General features: G+C 38.8%; 1 protein-coding gene across 6 annotated transcripts in view; it reads left to right on the top strand.

Moving 5' to 3' along the window:
• The window catches only part of CFAP44 (cilia and flagella associated protein 44), a 107,862-nt gene that overhangs the window by 87,620 nt on the left and 4,050 nt on the right, over nt 1-16,192 (top strand). For 5 of the 6 annotated variants that reach the window (XM_010970814.3, XM_045507242.2, XM_045507244.2 and 2 more), the window contains 7 exons: nt 770-973; nt 1,980-2,175; nt 6,599-6,709; nt 8,685-8,815; nt 9,844-9,960; nt 10,984-11,185; nt 15,040-15,200. In XM_010970814.3, coding sequence (XP_010969116.2) covers nt 770-973; nt 1,980-2,175; nt 6,599-6,709; nt 8,685-8,815; nt 9,844-9,960; nt 10,984-11,185; nt 15,040-15,200 — 1,122 coding nt within the window. Of the gene's footprint in view, nt 1-769; nt 974-1,979; nt 2,176-6,598; nt 6,710-8,684; nt 8,816-9,843; nt 9,961-10,983; nt 11,186-14,949; nt 15,201-16,192 lie in introns of those variants that run through there. The other variant, XM_045507245.2, reaches the window with a different exon arrangement.

Below are 16,192 nucleotides of genomic sequence, written 5' to 3'. Positions count from 1 at the left end.
TGTACTAGTTCCCTTGGGAGAATCAGCCCGTGGGGGCTCTCCTTGAGATCTTCATCTCCTTTGGGATGAAGTGAAGGAGAAGCTATATCAAAATCAGAGCAAAACTGAGGATTTAAAATTATTCGGGATGACAGTGGAATAAAGTCTAGACCAGGACTTGGGATATTTAGCTTCTCATCTTAGTTCTGTAACAAATTAGTTGTAATCTCAGGGAGATCACTTTTAGTCTCAATTTCTTCATCTGTAAATAAACTAAGAAGATTGAATGTGTTTCTTGTGGCTCCATGATTATATTTATCTATTAAAAACATTTACTATTCTATAGGTTTGAAAATTTTCAAAATAGGATGAGGAAAATGTTTTTAGTGCTTACTGTATGAAGGGCAATGTAGAGATACTGTGGGGAGGGTGGAGACAGATATAAACACTACCCACAAAGAGCTCATAGTCTCCAGTTTAAACCAGCAAGAAGGACATTCCTGATCAATGGCTTAATCAATGGTGAAGAAATAGCTGGAAGGACTGCAGTTGCAGAATTCCTACCACTTAATAAATTAATTTATGTACATGTAATACCATTGATGAATTGATTGCAGTGACTCCATACATGCACATATGCCCACCTGCCCACCCTTATAATTTTCCATCCATGATAAGGGCGTAATAAGAAAAGTCTTTTACCCAAACAAATTAGTGTTGTTGGATCATTTTAAAAAATGCAGTTACATCTTTTTAACTTCTAACATTCTCAAATCTTTTTCCACCTCAGATCAAAGAACTGATTGTCACTTTTGATGCAGAACTCCGTCTCCTGAGACATCAGAAACTGAAACTAGATACTCAGATGAAATTATCTGACCTGCACCATGTCACGTTATTTCAGGAAATACTTCTCCTCAAGAATTTTGAAAAACAGGAGAACATACTTCAAGAGCGTGTTAATTCATTAGACAAAGAGGAACAGGACATGCAGGTAAGAATGGGCAGAAGAACGCTAGCTGGCTACACCCTTAGTTAGGGGAAGAACTTGATCCTTCTTTCTTCCTCTTCTCAACTTAATTTCCCTCCTTGTTCGAGTCCACATCTCTTTCTGCCTTCTTTTCTGCCTCCTTTTCCCTGTTAATCTTGCTTGTTCTCTGTTTTGGGTGTCCATGGTCAGAGAATCTGTATGTTTTATGATTTTGAATCCTGTTTGAATCATATTTTTTTTAATGAATTTGATTTGATATTTTGTAAGGTAGGAGAATAAAGTTTTTCAAAGTGAGCCTTATATTTGGTTTACCTATGGATTTCAAAATTCAGAAGTCGGTATATTTTTGTTGTCACTAGCTGTCTTATGAAGTTTATTGTTGATTATATATTATCCTTATGAACATACTTGGAAAAGAAGCTAGTGAATTTCCTAAATATGAGAGCTAGTTTCAGAATAATATATAATTGAATAGCATAGGAAATTTTCTTTTTTGTTTTATATATATAATGTTAAATTTAAAGAGGTCAATTATACCATCTTTCTTGATGTTAAAGGAAGAAGGATTCTATTAAATAGATAAGACATACTCAATAGTGACATTAAATTTTAGATATATCAGCTTCATCAAGAGATGATGTGCCTTTTTGTTTTAGTTATCTTGATAATGAAAGAAAAAACTTTTTTTGAGACCACTTATGGAAAAATACTACCTGACATCCTCATATCAGTAAACTTTTCAATTTATTTAATTTAGATTTTTTGAGGAAGTTAAACATCAGAAAATCGATCCTGTCTGATTCTGAACTTACTGACTTTTACAAAAGAATTACAAAATTTTAACCAAATAAGTGAATGACTCTGCAAACATCAGGAATGTAAACTTCTATTAAGAAGCTTTAAAAAATGTTTGTCAACTGTAGACTTACATTGTAACGTGCAATGTTCTCTGAACCCAGTTTATCAGAAATATTGCATTTATCATTTGTTCTTGTTTCTGTTCATTTAGTGGAAAATAAATGAAACTCTTAAAGAGATGGAAGAGAAGAAGAATGAAGTTGCCAAGCTCCAGGAGCAAGAAAAGGCCCTCTATGCTGGTTTCCAAGCAGCTCTTGGAGAAAACAATAAATTTGCTAACTTCCTCATGAAGGTATTAAAGAAGAGGATTAAGCGGGTAAAGAAAAAGGAAGTTGAAGGAGATGCTGGTTTGTATTTCTTTCTTACATATGATCCTATTTTTTGTCTCATTAGGATGAAGGAGAGTGATAACTAAGAGACATACTACACACCTTTTTTCTCACTACAACATAGACATTGTAGAGGCACTATGGGGTTAAAGAGGAGAGGAAATAAACCTTTAGGTCTCTAACCATATGGGCTATATGTGTGCGTATCTGGTATGAGATAGCAAAGGGTAGTTTTGTTTAATAAGCACATCTTTTCATGTGTTTATTTGCCAACTGTATATCTTCTTTGGTAAAATGTCTCTTCGTGTCTTTTGTTCATGTTTGAATAGGATTGTTTTCTTTTATATTGTTGAGTTTTAAGAGTTCTTTATCCTACATACTAATCCTGTGTCAGATATGTGGTTTGCGAATATTTTCTCCTGGTCTGTACCTTGTCTTTTCATTCCCTTAACAAAGTCGTTTGCAGAGCAGTAGTTTTGAATGTTGTCAATGTCAGTTTTTCCTTTTTTGGATCTTATTTTGTTGTCAAGTCAAAGAGCTCTTTGACTAGCCCTAGGTCCTAAAGATTTTCTCCTATTTATTTTTCTAAAAGTTTTAGAGTTTTATATTTAACACTTAAGTCCATGATCCATTTGGAGTTAATTTTTTGTATAAAGTGTGAGACTTAGGTCAAGGTTATTTTTTTTTCCTCCTCCTAGGAATGTCCAGTTGTTTTAACACCATTTGTTGAAACAGCTGTATCTCTTCCATTGAATTGCTTTTGATCTTTAGAAAAATCATTTGGGCCTATTTGTGTGGATCTGTTTCTGGGTTTTCTATTCTGTTCTAGAATATGTGTGTATCTCTTCACCAATAGTAATGTCTTGATTATAGCAGCTATTGAGTTCTGACATCATGTAAACTAATTCCTCCAATTTTATTCTTTTTTTTTTTCAAAATTGTTTTAGCTATTCTAGTTCCTTTATATTTTCATATTTTAGAATTTTTTATATCTACAAAAAATCTTGTTGGAATTTTGATAGAAATTATGTTAAACCTTTATATCATTTTAGGGAGAATTGGCATCTTTACTATGTAGAGTCTTCCAGGCATGAACACAGTGTTTATCTGAAACTTGGATTTCTGTCACCAGCTTGTATCGTTTTCAACATCCAGTTCACGTTCATGTTTGTTAGATTGACACCAGAATATCTTCTTTTTTGAGTGATTTTAAATGCTATTTTCTTTTTAATCTTGGGGTCCACATATTCATACTAGTATATAGAAATACAATTTCTTTTTAGGTGTTTATCTTTTATGTTGTGACCTCACTTATTAGTTTTAGGAGTTTTTGATAGATTTCTCGGGAATTTCTATCTGTATAAAGTGGCAGTTTTATTTTTAAATTTCTGATCAATATGCCAATTACCTTTCCTTGCTTATTGCACTGTTAAAACTTCCAGTACTATGTTGAAATAGAGTGCTGAGAGCCAATATCCTTTCCTTATTTCCATCTTAGCAAAGGAGAGCATTTGATCTTTCACTCATTAAGTATGCTACCTGTACCATTAAAAAACAACTGTAGGTGTCTCATAGATATTCTTTACCAAGTTGAGGAAATTCTTTCTTGTTCCTACTTTTCATGAATTTTTATCATGAATGTTAGATATTACATTATAGTCCCATAGTTCCCTGAGGCTCTGGGGTTTGGGCTCTGTTTTCTTTCTATTGTTCAAATTGGCTAATTCCTGTTGTCCTGTCTTCAAGTTCATTGCTTCATTTCTCTGTCCTCTCCCATCTGCTATTGAGCCCATCCATTAGATTTTATCCTAATTACTGTATTTTTCAGTTGTAAATTTTCCATTTAGCTCTTCTTTATATAAAAAATAAATAGGCTGAGACTTTATTTCTTTGAGGCATTGTATTTTTTCATTTGCTTCAAGTGTGTTTATAATTGCCTGTTGAATCATTTTTATCATGACTATTTAAAATACTTTGTCAGGTAATTCTAACATTTGTCTTCTTACTGGACATTTACTGGTTGTCTTTGCTCATTCAGTTGGAGGGTCTTCCTGGTCCTTGGTATGGTGAGTGACTTTCAGTTGAAACCTGGAAACTTTCATGTTATGTGTGAGACTCTGTCTCTTATTTAGATCTTCTGGCTTATACTTGGGTTTCTCTAACACTGTTCTGCCAGAGAGAGGAATGGGTGCCTACTTCCTACTGCCAGGTGGAGGTACTCAGTCTAATTGTCGCCCAAGGGAAGGGAGCTCTCCTTGTTACTGCTGTGTGCAGGTGGGAGTTCTAGCTCCCCACATAGTCTCTGCTGACAATGTGGTGGAGAAGGCCTTGGCACCTCGGGGCAATGGTGAACGTCCTGACTCTTTACGAGGGCTCCTCTGACACCACCTCTGCAGGGCGGGGGAAGAGAACCTGTCACTGCCATCTGAGAGTGGAAGTCTGAGCTACCTGTGTGGTCTCCACAGAGATCTTGGAGTGGGGAGTTGGGGGAGGGGGGAGGGGACTGGTTACCAGTCAACAGGAATAAATGTCGTTGGTGCTTACTTGGCCTTTTCTGACACCATTCTAGTGGCAGTGGTGGGGTGCCTCACTCCAGCTTGGCAAAGGTGGATGTCTAGTCTCCCACTTGGCCTTTGCTGATGGGGATGCAAGTAAGACTACAGTTTGTTTTTTTCCTGTGGTGTTTTTTCAAGTTTTCTGCCTTCTTGGCTGCTCTTTCCTGGTTGTTTGCCTAGAGAGAGCAGGTTCTTGTTGGCTTTTCTGTATCTGCACCTGTCAGTGTTTCAGGTTGCTGACTTAGCCTTCTCCACCTCTGAGATACAAAAGGAGACCCAAGGAACTCACCACAGTGCTGTTCTTCAGGGGCCAAGGTGCATAGTAGGTCTACTGTCTTCTTTCTGGTTTTCAGAATCTTCCTGTGTTTACTTTACATATAGTATCCAGGGTTTTTAGCTGTATTTAGTGGGAGAAATAGGGAAAGGTAGAGCGACTTCATCTCCCTGAAATCACAAGTTTATTTCATAAGGTGGTACAGATCACTTAAAGTAATTTTAAGAGACATCTTAAATTTAAAAAGTCTTCTAGAGAGCATGAGGTCCACTTCTTATCTCTAATTTGATGTTCCATAAAATAGAAAATTGCCAATCGGTAATCTATGGTTCATAGATGGACTCAAGTTATTTTAAAAGAAAATGAGACTAGCTACTGTATATAAAGTAGATATACAAGAAGTTTCTTCTGTATAGCACAGGGAACTATATTCAATATCTTGTAGTAACCTATAATGAAAAAGAATATGAAAGTGAATATATATGTATATGTATGTCTGAAGCATTGTGCTGTACACCAGAAATTGACACAACATTGTAAACTGACTGTACTACGATAGAAAAAAAGTGGGGCAGAGTTGAGTGGGGGAGGTCTGCAATTCCTTATCCAAAACTAATGGGGGCAGATGTATTTTAGCATTCACAATTTTTTATATTTTATAAAAGATATTACATATGTCATTGTTAAGGAAAAAAAATTCATGATACTTGTTAAAGAACAATAAGGCAGGCTTTATTCAAGGGGACCACTCTAATGGGATTTTGTAGGAGGGGAGAGAGATCAATCAGTTCAGCTCTGAATACAACAAGGATAAGTGGAGATTTATAGTTGAGGAGCAAGGTGGGGGGCAGTGGATGGAAAATTATTAAGAGGTAGTGTAATTCTGTGCTAAACTGACCTAACAGGAAACACCCTTTGCTGAAGGTAAGCCAGGGTGATATGACACTGAAGGCAGAGAATAAGAGATTTGATCAGATATCAAAGGTGGGGATTTTAACTAAACTGATTTAGCAGGATTCGTGCTAAAACTGGACTGAATGGGCCAAGGACAGAGCCCAAGGTCAAGGCCTAGTTAGAAAGAGTACACTTTCCAGTTAGAAAGAGCCTGACTCAAGTTTGGCCAAAGGAGAGAGTCTTTCTAAACTAACACCACCAGCAGGGTTTGGTGTAGAATCTGTAAATCAAACATCTTAATACTTCTGCAGCAAGACATGAATATTCACAGTAAGTAGGTTAAATAAAGATTATAAATAGCATTACCAGTCATGAAAATCTGTTTTCAGATCCCTGTGATGTAGGAATTGTGGACTACATAACATAACCAAGTGTGTGTTAGGTGGGGCACAGCATAGGCAGCTTGGCAGCTTGGTCTCAACCCTCTGACTTAAAGCCTTGAAATTAATTGCACGACCTTCTGCAGGCATTTGAGTTCATAGTCTCTGAGTTCCTAACCATTTTAAATTCTTTTAAAAAATATTGAGTAATTTCCTGCTTAATCTTTGTTTCTTCCCTAGAGACAAACTCATTGAAAAATAATTTATTTTTAATATCTGGGACTTAGCTTGGCAGAGGAATGCCTCTGCTTATTAACAATATTTCCCTCTCTCCTTAGATGAAGATGAGGAAAGTGATGAGTCAAGTGAAGAAGAATCCGGCTTGGAGAGTGACGAGGATGAGTCTGTATCTGAAGATGAGGTTTTTGATGATTCTATCTGCCCAACACGTAAGTTGGATAAAACCAGGCATTCTCTGTGAAGTGTGAATATGGACTGACAATACCTAAAAGGTCATTTTCTTGGTTTCTCACTTGTCTCATAATAAAATGTAAGGAAAGGACGGTTTAATAGGAATGATGTACAGTCTCATGAATACTTTTGGAGCCTCTCTGGACCATTTATTTCCTGTTTCTTGAGGCAACCATTTGTGAGTGCCAAATTAAATAACCTGCAGACAAGCTATAGTCAGTTCAGAGTCATAAATTATGCACCAAAGTTTCACTTTATTAGAGAAACAGAAGATGTATATATATATGTCTGTGTGTATAAAATACGTGCGTTTATATGTATATGTGTGTATATATGTATGTGTATGTATATATGTGTGTATGTGTGTATGTATGTGTGTGCATATATACATAAAGCACTCCCTTTTTGCCAAATCATTCAGTTTTCATATTTCAAACCTGTTTTGTAAGGGCAATTTTTACCAGTTTCTTGGAGGTGCTTGGCAGCTTATATTCACTGTTTTCACTGGTGATACCAGTCTGAAATATCCTTATGGTCCAGTATTCTTACAGTCCAGACCAATATCCTTACAGTCTCAATAGACGAATGATTCAGTAGGAAAAAAAAAACCAAACTATTTCTTTTTGATCTCAAATGATCTTCCTAGATATTTTATATAAATTATAAATCAAATTTTAAAGCTTAATGTCAAATAATACTTAAATCTTGTTTTGATTTGGAAAATAAGAGTCTCCTTAAAATCATATTTATGAGTAGAAGAGAGCTAAAAAATCTTGTAATGCGACTTGTTATTTTATAGCAGGATTGAATGGCTTGAACAAAGGCTCACAGTTAATTTAGTGGTAGAACTGGGGCTAGACCTAAGTTCTAAGTTCAGTGGTAATACTGTTATATTTTCACATTCTTGATCAATTACTTGGTGGATAAATGTGGCTATTAGTGTCAGTGTCATGATACCATGTACACATACACACCGTATGCGGAGAGAGCTGATGGCTACTCTGAAGCTTTATTACGTTGCACAGTCTTATATAGAAAAGAAGAATGACAAGGGAAATGGTTAACAGGCAGTGTCTGGCTCAAGGTCTGAAGACCCTTTATGTTTTGGTAAATCATGTCCGTGTCGGCACTAGCGAGCCTTACAGCTTATCAGGGCGGAATGTATGAGAAACGGCTGCTTCACAATACTCTTCTTGGACTCAGGCGGCTTTGCCTGTCTTAGGTTGCCACCCTCTGGGGATCTTACCCGTCCTTGGCTAACCAGCCTTCTCACCTCTGAGTCTGCAGCTTTTTATAACTTGTTTACCATTCTGGCCCAAGGCTCGTTACTTTGTTCCCACAGTTGGGGGCCTACAGTTAGTGTGATAATAGTGGAAATTAATATAGAGATACTGTATTGAATCTCATTCTATCACATATCAGCATGTGACCTGAGACTTAACAGTTGTCACCTATAAAATGGAAACAATAGTTTCTACATCACAGGGGCTGGATCTCTTGAATGAGATAATGTACATAAAAGGGCTAGCACCAAGGACTGCTCAAAACATCCATGCTAGTATTATAAGTACTACCATGCTTATTAACACCATTAATTTCTACCTGGAGTCATTTCTCCCTGGAGCCCTAAGTGTAATGGAACCTTGCTAGAGAAGATCCACAAATCGTCATTAGTAATTCTAAAGCTCCAAAGTCCACACTTACAATATTACTACATTCCCCAACAAGTGGGGCTGCTTTTTAATTTTTTTTAATTTTTCCAAATTTTTATTTATTTAATTTTTTTCCTGAAGATGTGATTTTCTTTTGGGGGGTAAGTCAGTTTGTTTGTTTGTTTATTTAATGGAGGTAGTAGGGATTGAGCCCAGGACCTCGTGTGTGCTAAGCATGCACAATTCCACTGAGCTATCCCCTCCCCCACGGGCTACTTTTTTATTTTGACTGTCATTTCAGATTGTGACATGGGTCTCTTTGAACTGGCCATTCAACTTCGAGAGAAAAGGCTGGACATTGAAGAGGCCTTAGTTGAAGAAAAGAAAATTATTGATAACCTCAAAAAGGAATATGATACATTGTCCAAAAAAGTATGTTGGTCTGCCTTCTTCAGTTCTGTTTATCCTCTCCCCCAGCGCCACCTCCTTCTAGCTCTAACATTGCTATTTCGTAGCCGTGACATGAGTTAGGACTTCTCGTAAGAGAAGAGACTCCTCCAGTGTTACATCCATTTACAGTTGTGGTGGGGGCCATTGCTTTTTTGATGGTTGAAACTTTCTTTAGCTAAATCATTGACCCTCAAAAATTTTTTGATTACATACTTCTATAAGTTAAAAAATTGTGGAGCACATATACCTACAATAAATGTACATTTATTTATAGATTATATTTGCAAACGATTGTTCTAATGTATTTTGTATATTATGACACATTTGCCAAAATGGAAATGAAAAAGAATAAGATAAAAATAAATAAAATCGAAACTCTATTTTCTTTCTGGACCCCAGCAGATCACTTTGACATGCTGGGGGCACGTGTGTGCCATGTCAGAGACCACTAAGCTAAACTTTCTGTGTAATTATATTGATTGATTTCTGCTATATCTGCTCAGTTTTCCTCTTAGGCACTCTTTCCTAGAGCAACATCACTTAACTTGACTCATACTCAGAAATATTTTTGATAGATTGCTTCTCCTCTTGCAAAAAGGATATGATTTAGAAGATTTTCAAGTTTCGTAGGAGATGAAGCATGTGCTTTAGAAATACTATAGTGAGTAGTTTCATCACTTTAAAAGGCTTTCTCCTCTAACTTATTGCGCTTATTATGACCCAATGAGATCTGAACCATTCCAGGGTGGGACATGTCTTCTGAGCTTTCATTCACAAAAACCTCTACAGCTCTGGGGTCACAGGAACGACTGAAAAAATGCTGTGGATCCTGACTTAGCTGGAAGGGAGTAACACACATTCCTGGGCTGCAAACTGATCATCCATTTAATCACAGCCCAACACGGCAGACTCCGTCATGCTCTGGCTTCCTCCCAAATGGCTTCATTTACCACCCTGGGTATGTATTCACTGAATCTTGTTGACATCTCACACACGGGGCTTTTCCACAGGTGAAAATCGTGGCAACTAATCTGAACGCAGCAGAGGAGGCCCTGGAGGCTTATCAACGCGAGAAGCAGCAGCGGCTGAATGAACTACTGGTCGTGATTCCACTCAAGCTCCACCAGGTGAGGGGTCTGCACGGGTTGCCCCGCCCCATCTAAGCCACCATACCCAGGCTTTCCAGGGAAAGATTCATGGGCCACAAGTGGGGAGAAGTGCAGTCCTGTGCTGAGAATTCTACCTGTAGAGTGATGCCCCAACATTTTTTTAAAATAAATTTTATTTATTTCAATTATTATTCATTGAATGGAGCTATTGGGGATTGAACCTGGGACCTCGTTCATGCTAAGCATGCACTCTACCAGTGGGCTATACCCTCCCCCCAACACCCCAACTTTCCTTCTGAGATTGTTATGAAAGAGTAATATCAAAGCATGTCTATTTCCCTGGGGCCCATTATCACTTTGAAAGTTGAATCACCTCAAGTCTGAAGAAACGAGCCTGTGGCTTAAAGGAATGGCTTGGAGTTTGAAATCTTGGCTCTTGGTCACATGTCACTTTCACACCATCTTTAAATAGACATGAACTAAAGATGCAAGCATTACCTTCTCTTAATCTCTATTTGTTAATGAGGGAAGTTAAGATAAAAGGAAAATATTCTTTCTCTTTTTTTCTTCTCTTTGTCCATTTCTCTGTTTCACATGAACTACAACTTACATTAAAATGCCGAGATACGTACCAGTGAAGGCCAACTGTATTGTATTTGGTCAGGTAGAGACAAAGCGGTATTTTAGAAGAAAAACCTAAGTTCAGCCTTACATATCAGTTTGTAGAACCTGACCCAACCTGGATTAGCTATCTTTAGCAGTTTGCTTAACATGCCAACCCTGACATGTCTGTTCCATCCTTATGCGGTAGATACCAGGCATGGTCTACGTGGGAAGATTTGCTGTCCCCAGGGGGATATAATGTGGCTTCTTTTGAAAGAAGCTTCCTGCTTTTACCTTACTCGGGTGAGAGTTAGAAGGCCAAAGGTCGTGACCTAAACAAGGGGCAGAGTAAGAAGTGCTTCCCTTATGCTTTCTGTGAGTTTAACGTTTAGTTTGATCTTTGTCTGTTTGGGTTTGGGCTTGGTTTTGTTTCTGCAGATAGAGCACGTGGTGTTTGGAGAAATCCCTAGTGATCTTTCCGGAACGTTAGTCTTTTCTAACCGCTCCTTGGGACGGCTGCAAGAGCGAATCGTACACCTCCAGGAGGAGAATGCCAAGCAGCAAAAATTGAACAGAGAATGCCGGGAGAGGCGTAAACAGCTCATCCGAGAAAAGAGAGAGATGGCAAAAACTATTCAGAGTGAGTAACCAAGCCCCTGGATTACCTAGTAATATTTATTGATTAGAGAGGGAACGATCCAGCAACCATCTCCAACTTTGGAAAGAGTAAGTAATCACAGAATCAGAACCACTGAGAGGAAATGCACCGTCTCAGCTTCCTACTTACTGTCTCTCCTGATTCTATCAAAGGGCCGCTCTTCTATTTTAAAAGGATATAGGTCTTTTGTCACAGAAACAATTTCTAGTAATTGTTAAAGGTTTTATTTATAATAAAATATAGAATCATATAACAGTCACCTGTGTACCTACTACCAGGCTTAAGAAATAAAACATTGAAGATACAACTGAAGGCCCGTCTCCTTCCAATCTTGTTCCGCTGTCTCCTTCCCCAGGGTCCACCACTACGAGCACGCATGTCTGTGTATGGATGGCCGCATCCACACACAGTATATGAAATGCCTTTGCATGTTTTTAACTGTAATATTATTCACATCATTTTGCAGTTCACTTTATTAAACCAGTTTTTGAGAGTGACCCATATTGCTACAGATAATTAATTTATTCATTTTAACTGCTACCACAGTATTCCGTTGTAGGACGATAAAAGAGTTGATCTCTGTGGTCTCCTGTTGATGGATGTTTAGGGTAATTCTAATTTTTCAGGATTGTAGACAGTGTCACAGTGGGCCTTCTTGTGCACGTCTCCCTGTGCGTGTGCGGGAGGGGGTGAGTCCCCAGCACTGGGGTCTCTGGGTGAGAGCGGGTTGTATGCGTTTCCTCTCCTGGAACAAGGTTAAGTTGCCCTCCAGAGCGGCTGTGCTGTTTTCTCTCCCTGCTCGCTTTACATGCCAGTTTGCTTAACATGCCAACCCTGAAATGTCTGTTCCATCCTTATGCGATAGATACCAGGTATGCCGAGGTCCACAGTCTCAACAACACTCAGCACCACTAGGCTTTAGTATTTCTGCCAACCTGGTAGGTGTTAAAATTGTATTTCACTGTGATTTTTCTCCATTTCGTTGATTCCTTGAGGTTGAACATCTTCATGTACATTCATTAGTCATTTATTCATGTTTCCTTTCCTGAAAATTCCCTGTCATATACTTTGCCCAATTTTTTACTCCTGCTTTTTTATTTTTCTTATTGATTGTAGAGTTCTTTTCTATTATCTGTCTTTCTCTTTCCATTAATGCATTTCAAATCTTTTCTAGTATGTGTCTTCCCTTTCTTCTATATTTAGTGTATCTTTTTGGGATGCAGACGTTTTAAACCTTAATATAGTTTATTTTCTCAATCTGGTTATAGTTTGTGCATTTTGTGTGTGTGTGTCCTAAGAAATCCTTTCTGATTTTGAGGTCATAAAGATTTTTTTTATTGTTTCCTCTATTAGTAGTGCTTCTCATATTTATGTTCATAATTCACCTGGAATTGAGGTTTATAGTGTAAGATGTATAGCATGAAGACAGTTCTTTTAAAACACCTTTTGAATATTTGATATATGGAACATATGTGTAAGTGATGAAGTATTCTAGCTTTAATAACAATAATATTACCTGTACTGTATAGCATCTACCTTAATGCTATAGAACTGTACACTGTAAAAAGACTAAAATGGCAGATTTTCATATGTATATTTTACCACAATTAAAAACTAATATTTTTAAAAGAAAATTTGAAAGAAAAAAATGGGAAGACTGTAGTGGTTGGTCAGTCCAAGTTGCTTAGATTTGTAGAGGCCAGTTTCCAATGAGTGCTGATGGTTCTGCCCTCATGGGTGGCTGGATTATACAATTTAAAAATACATGTTGCAACTCTATGTTTGAATAACACTTATTTGAGGCGGAGTTATCTCAGGTACAAGCCTGAGGCTCCAGTCTTTCTCACGTATTTCACATTCCTTTGGCTTCTGTAGCCTGACTGTTGTTTATGTTTGGAAATATTACTCGTCAAACCAAGGAGCAAACTCGTATGAAAATGAAGAAAGAAGCTTATTTCCATTTGAGTAAACTCTCAGTTTGGAAAAATGTGTGAAGAGGATGAAATGAAGTGTTCAAATTTTGGAATGTTAGTTGAAATTAAAAATAGTTCTATGTGGTGCAAGCTTTATTCAATGACTTTCAGTTCTCCCAACCCCAGTTCATTTTCTGAAAGTGTGTTGTGAGTCTGGTTAGAGACTCATTTCCTAATTCTGAAGGTGAACCTAGGAGAGGGTTCCTTTCCTGTAACTCAGAGAACAAAGGCTTAACAGTGATGAGAAACCCTGCAGTCACTTGTTGTTCCCCACCCCCAGACCCAGTGGGAAAGAAGAGAGTCTAGAGCATAGGGGTGGGAAGGTAAGTTCTCTCCGTCAAGGAGGGCACAGCTTGCAGCCATGGGAGTGTAGGATGGTGAGTGTTCCAGAAGCCTGTGTGTCCCCAGTGAACACTAACCAGCCCAGTCAAGTCAAGAGAAGCGTATTAGGCTGGCTGCAAAGTGGGAAGGGCAAGGACCAGAGTACCTGTCCTAGTACGTGGGGCTGTCAGGTAGAGGGCACCCCCTCATATGGGACTAGCTGGGGGAAGTCAAGGTTCTTACCGAGGGAGGACAAGCAGGCAGCTACAGGCTAGCCACATACGTGCAGATAATCCAATCACCGTTTCACTTGTGTCACTGATTATCATGGCCACCAACATTCCACAAAAGCATGGAGGCACCACACACAAAGAACAGAAATGAAAAGCCCTCCCTGGATTGTGCAGAATGGCAGCCATGCCAATTGTACCATTATTATTCAGCCATAACGGTTATACCTGAATACAAATTTCTGTACCATAACAGAATTACATCATCTTTTTTATACCTTAGGACCTTCAGACTTCACTTATGGGACTCTGGTGACTGAGAGAAACTTGTAACAAGATTACATCTTCTTGGGGAGCTCAAACTCCATAGATGGAATTTTCTCCAGGTGTCCCACTGTTGGCATATTGAGGAAAGACAATAAACAAAAGTACAATATATTGCATGTTAGCTGTAGATAATTGTTAAGAGAAAATTTAAAGGGGACTGGGAAAGAGTGCTGAGGTCTGTAGGAGGCCAGGGAAGAGCTCCCTGGAAAAGTGACAGACTTGCTAAGATGTAGTCCTCCCTGGTTCAAGGACAAGGACCTGCTCTTGGTTACACCATCAGAAATGAATGTTTTGGAAATGAGTCTTTTTATCAGTCTCACAATTTGTTTTCAGAAAATGGGCTGTGTGGAGTGAACCATGTGGCCAACTGGGGAAGAGAATTCCAGACAGTGGAATTGCAGAGAATTCCAGATGAGAATACTGGAGTGAGCCTGGAATGCTTGAGAAGCAAAAAGGTGTAAGTGAGGAGAAAGGTGTGGGAAGGAGGTGGCAGAGAATAGGGGCAGAGCAGGCCAGACCAGGTAGGACCTTCTGAACCACCGCAAAGATTTTAATATTTTCACTTGCAGTAAGATGGAAACCTCTGTTAAGTGCTGTTCTATTCTTAACACAAGATGTCGTAGAGATCAGTAACCAAAGAAATTAAGAACTCAAGAGTCCATAACCCAGCTGGGGCCTATTGATAGTCTGAGGAGAGGCAGATCAGAGTGTCTAAGCCAGTGGGGAAGGATGAGTCCACTGCACGCAGGAATTTGAAGGAATTTCATAGGAATCTGAAGCAGATGAGAAGACAGTAAGTCATGTGCATTTTAAGTAAGAAAATAGTAGGTTTTCTCTGAAAAGTAACAGAGGAAAGACCAGCTGGTAACAAATCTTTCCCATCTTCTTGCAAAAGCTCTTCCCTAGAATGGCATTGGTGTTGGGATTGTTCATTGAACAACAGTGGGAGCTGCTGAGCAACCTGACAGGGACTGTCTTCTTTTAGAAATGGAAGAAACAGTTAGTCAACTAATGATCAGCAAGTTTGGCCGTGTGATAAACCTAGAAGCCCTTCAGACACTTTCTGTGAATATGACACTTGAAGAACTGAAGATTAAAAAACTCCGAAAGGAGCTAGCAAACGCAAAGGAGATGAAGATGTGGGAGGTAAGGATGAGAGGGCAGGTGACCTACTTTGTGTCAGTATGGGTGGAGGCAAGAAGTCCTGGTGAGCTGTAAGTGTTTCCCACGAGGCATCTGTACTGCTGGAGTTGGGTCCATGAGCCTCATGTGGCTCCCCCGTGATCTGAAGCCTGTCTGTTTCCTTACCGTTCACTTAGTTGGAAGGACTTGTCTATCTTGGGATGAAAGCATCAGCACTGAGGTTTGGGGGCCAGGATTCATGTAAATATCATGGCAAAGTGGCATGAAAGATTACAGAAAGACTCCACTTGGAGGTCTACAGCAATGTACAAATGCTCTGATGGTGTCAGGATCCTCAGAGTATAGCAGGTCACTTCTGATTGTATTATTCCACATAGCTTTTGCATGCTGTTTCCATCTGGAAAGTACAACACATCTCTAAGTAATACATTTTATAACAAGGTATATACTGTTTAGCCGGCAGGGTCTTAGAAAATGTTAAATGTCTACGCTGTTCTCGGAACCATAAGATGAGGCAGTGCCCCAGTTACAGCCTGATTTTATAAGCCCACACATCATTATGGCTTCTCCAGTTTTCTGTCTTACTGGCAGGAAGGGAAGGAGGAGAGGTTCCTAGTGCTATCTTATCTTTTCTTATACAAGATTTGCACTATACCAGGAAGACGCAAATTGTTTAAGTGTTCGCATCCATGGGACTTGGTCCCTATCGGAGTTTTGGAGATAACATGTGCAATCTAAAATCATCTGTTGGAGCAATAAGAGAACAAAGGAAAGCCACTGGCAGATGTATGGCCATTCAAGCTGGTCACCTTGAGGATCCTGGAAGGCTAGGGAAAGAACAATATAGTAAAGTTTCCTGCTTAAGGGACCTTTCTCCCTTTTAATTAGCGAATACCAGCACTCTGTACACGTACTAATTTCATGCCTCAACAATGGAGTGATATCTGTGTCTGTCTTATTTTTATCTACTTCCATCCTACTTAATGTTCTTTTCT

The sequence above is a fragment of the Camelus bactrianus genome, chromosome 1 (genome assembly GCF_048773025.1).
Source record: "Camelus bactrianus isolate YW-2024 breed Bactrian camel chromosome 1, ASM4877302v1, whole genome shotgun sequence".
NCBI classification, from domain to species: Eukaryota; Metazoa; Chordata; class Mammalia; order Artiodactyla; family Camelidae; genus Camelus; species Camelus bactrianus.
The sequence above is the reverse complement of the archived record's forward strand: the minus strand, read 5'-3'. Positions and strand labels throughout refer to the sequence as shown.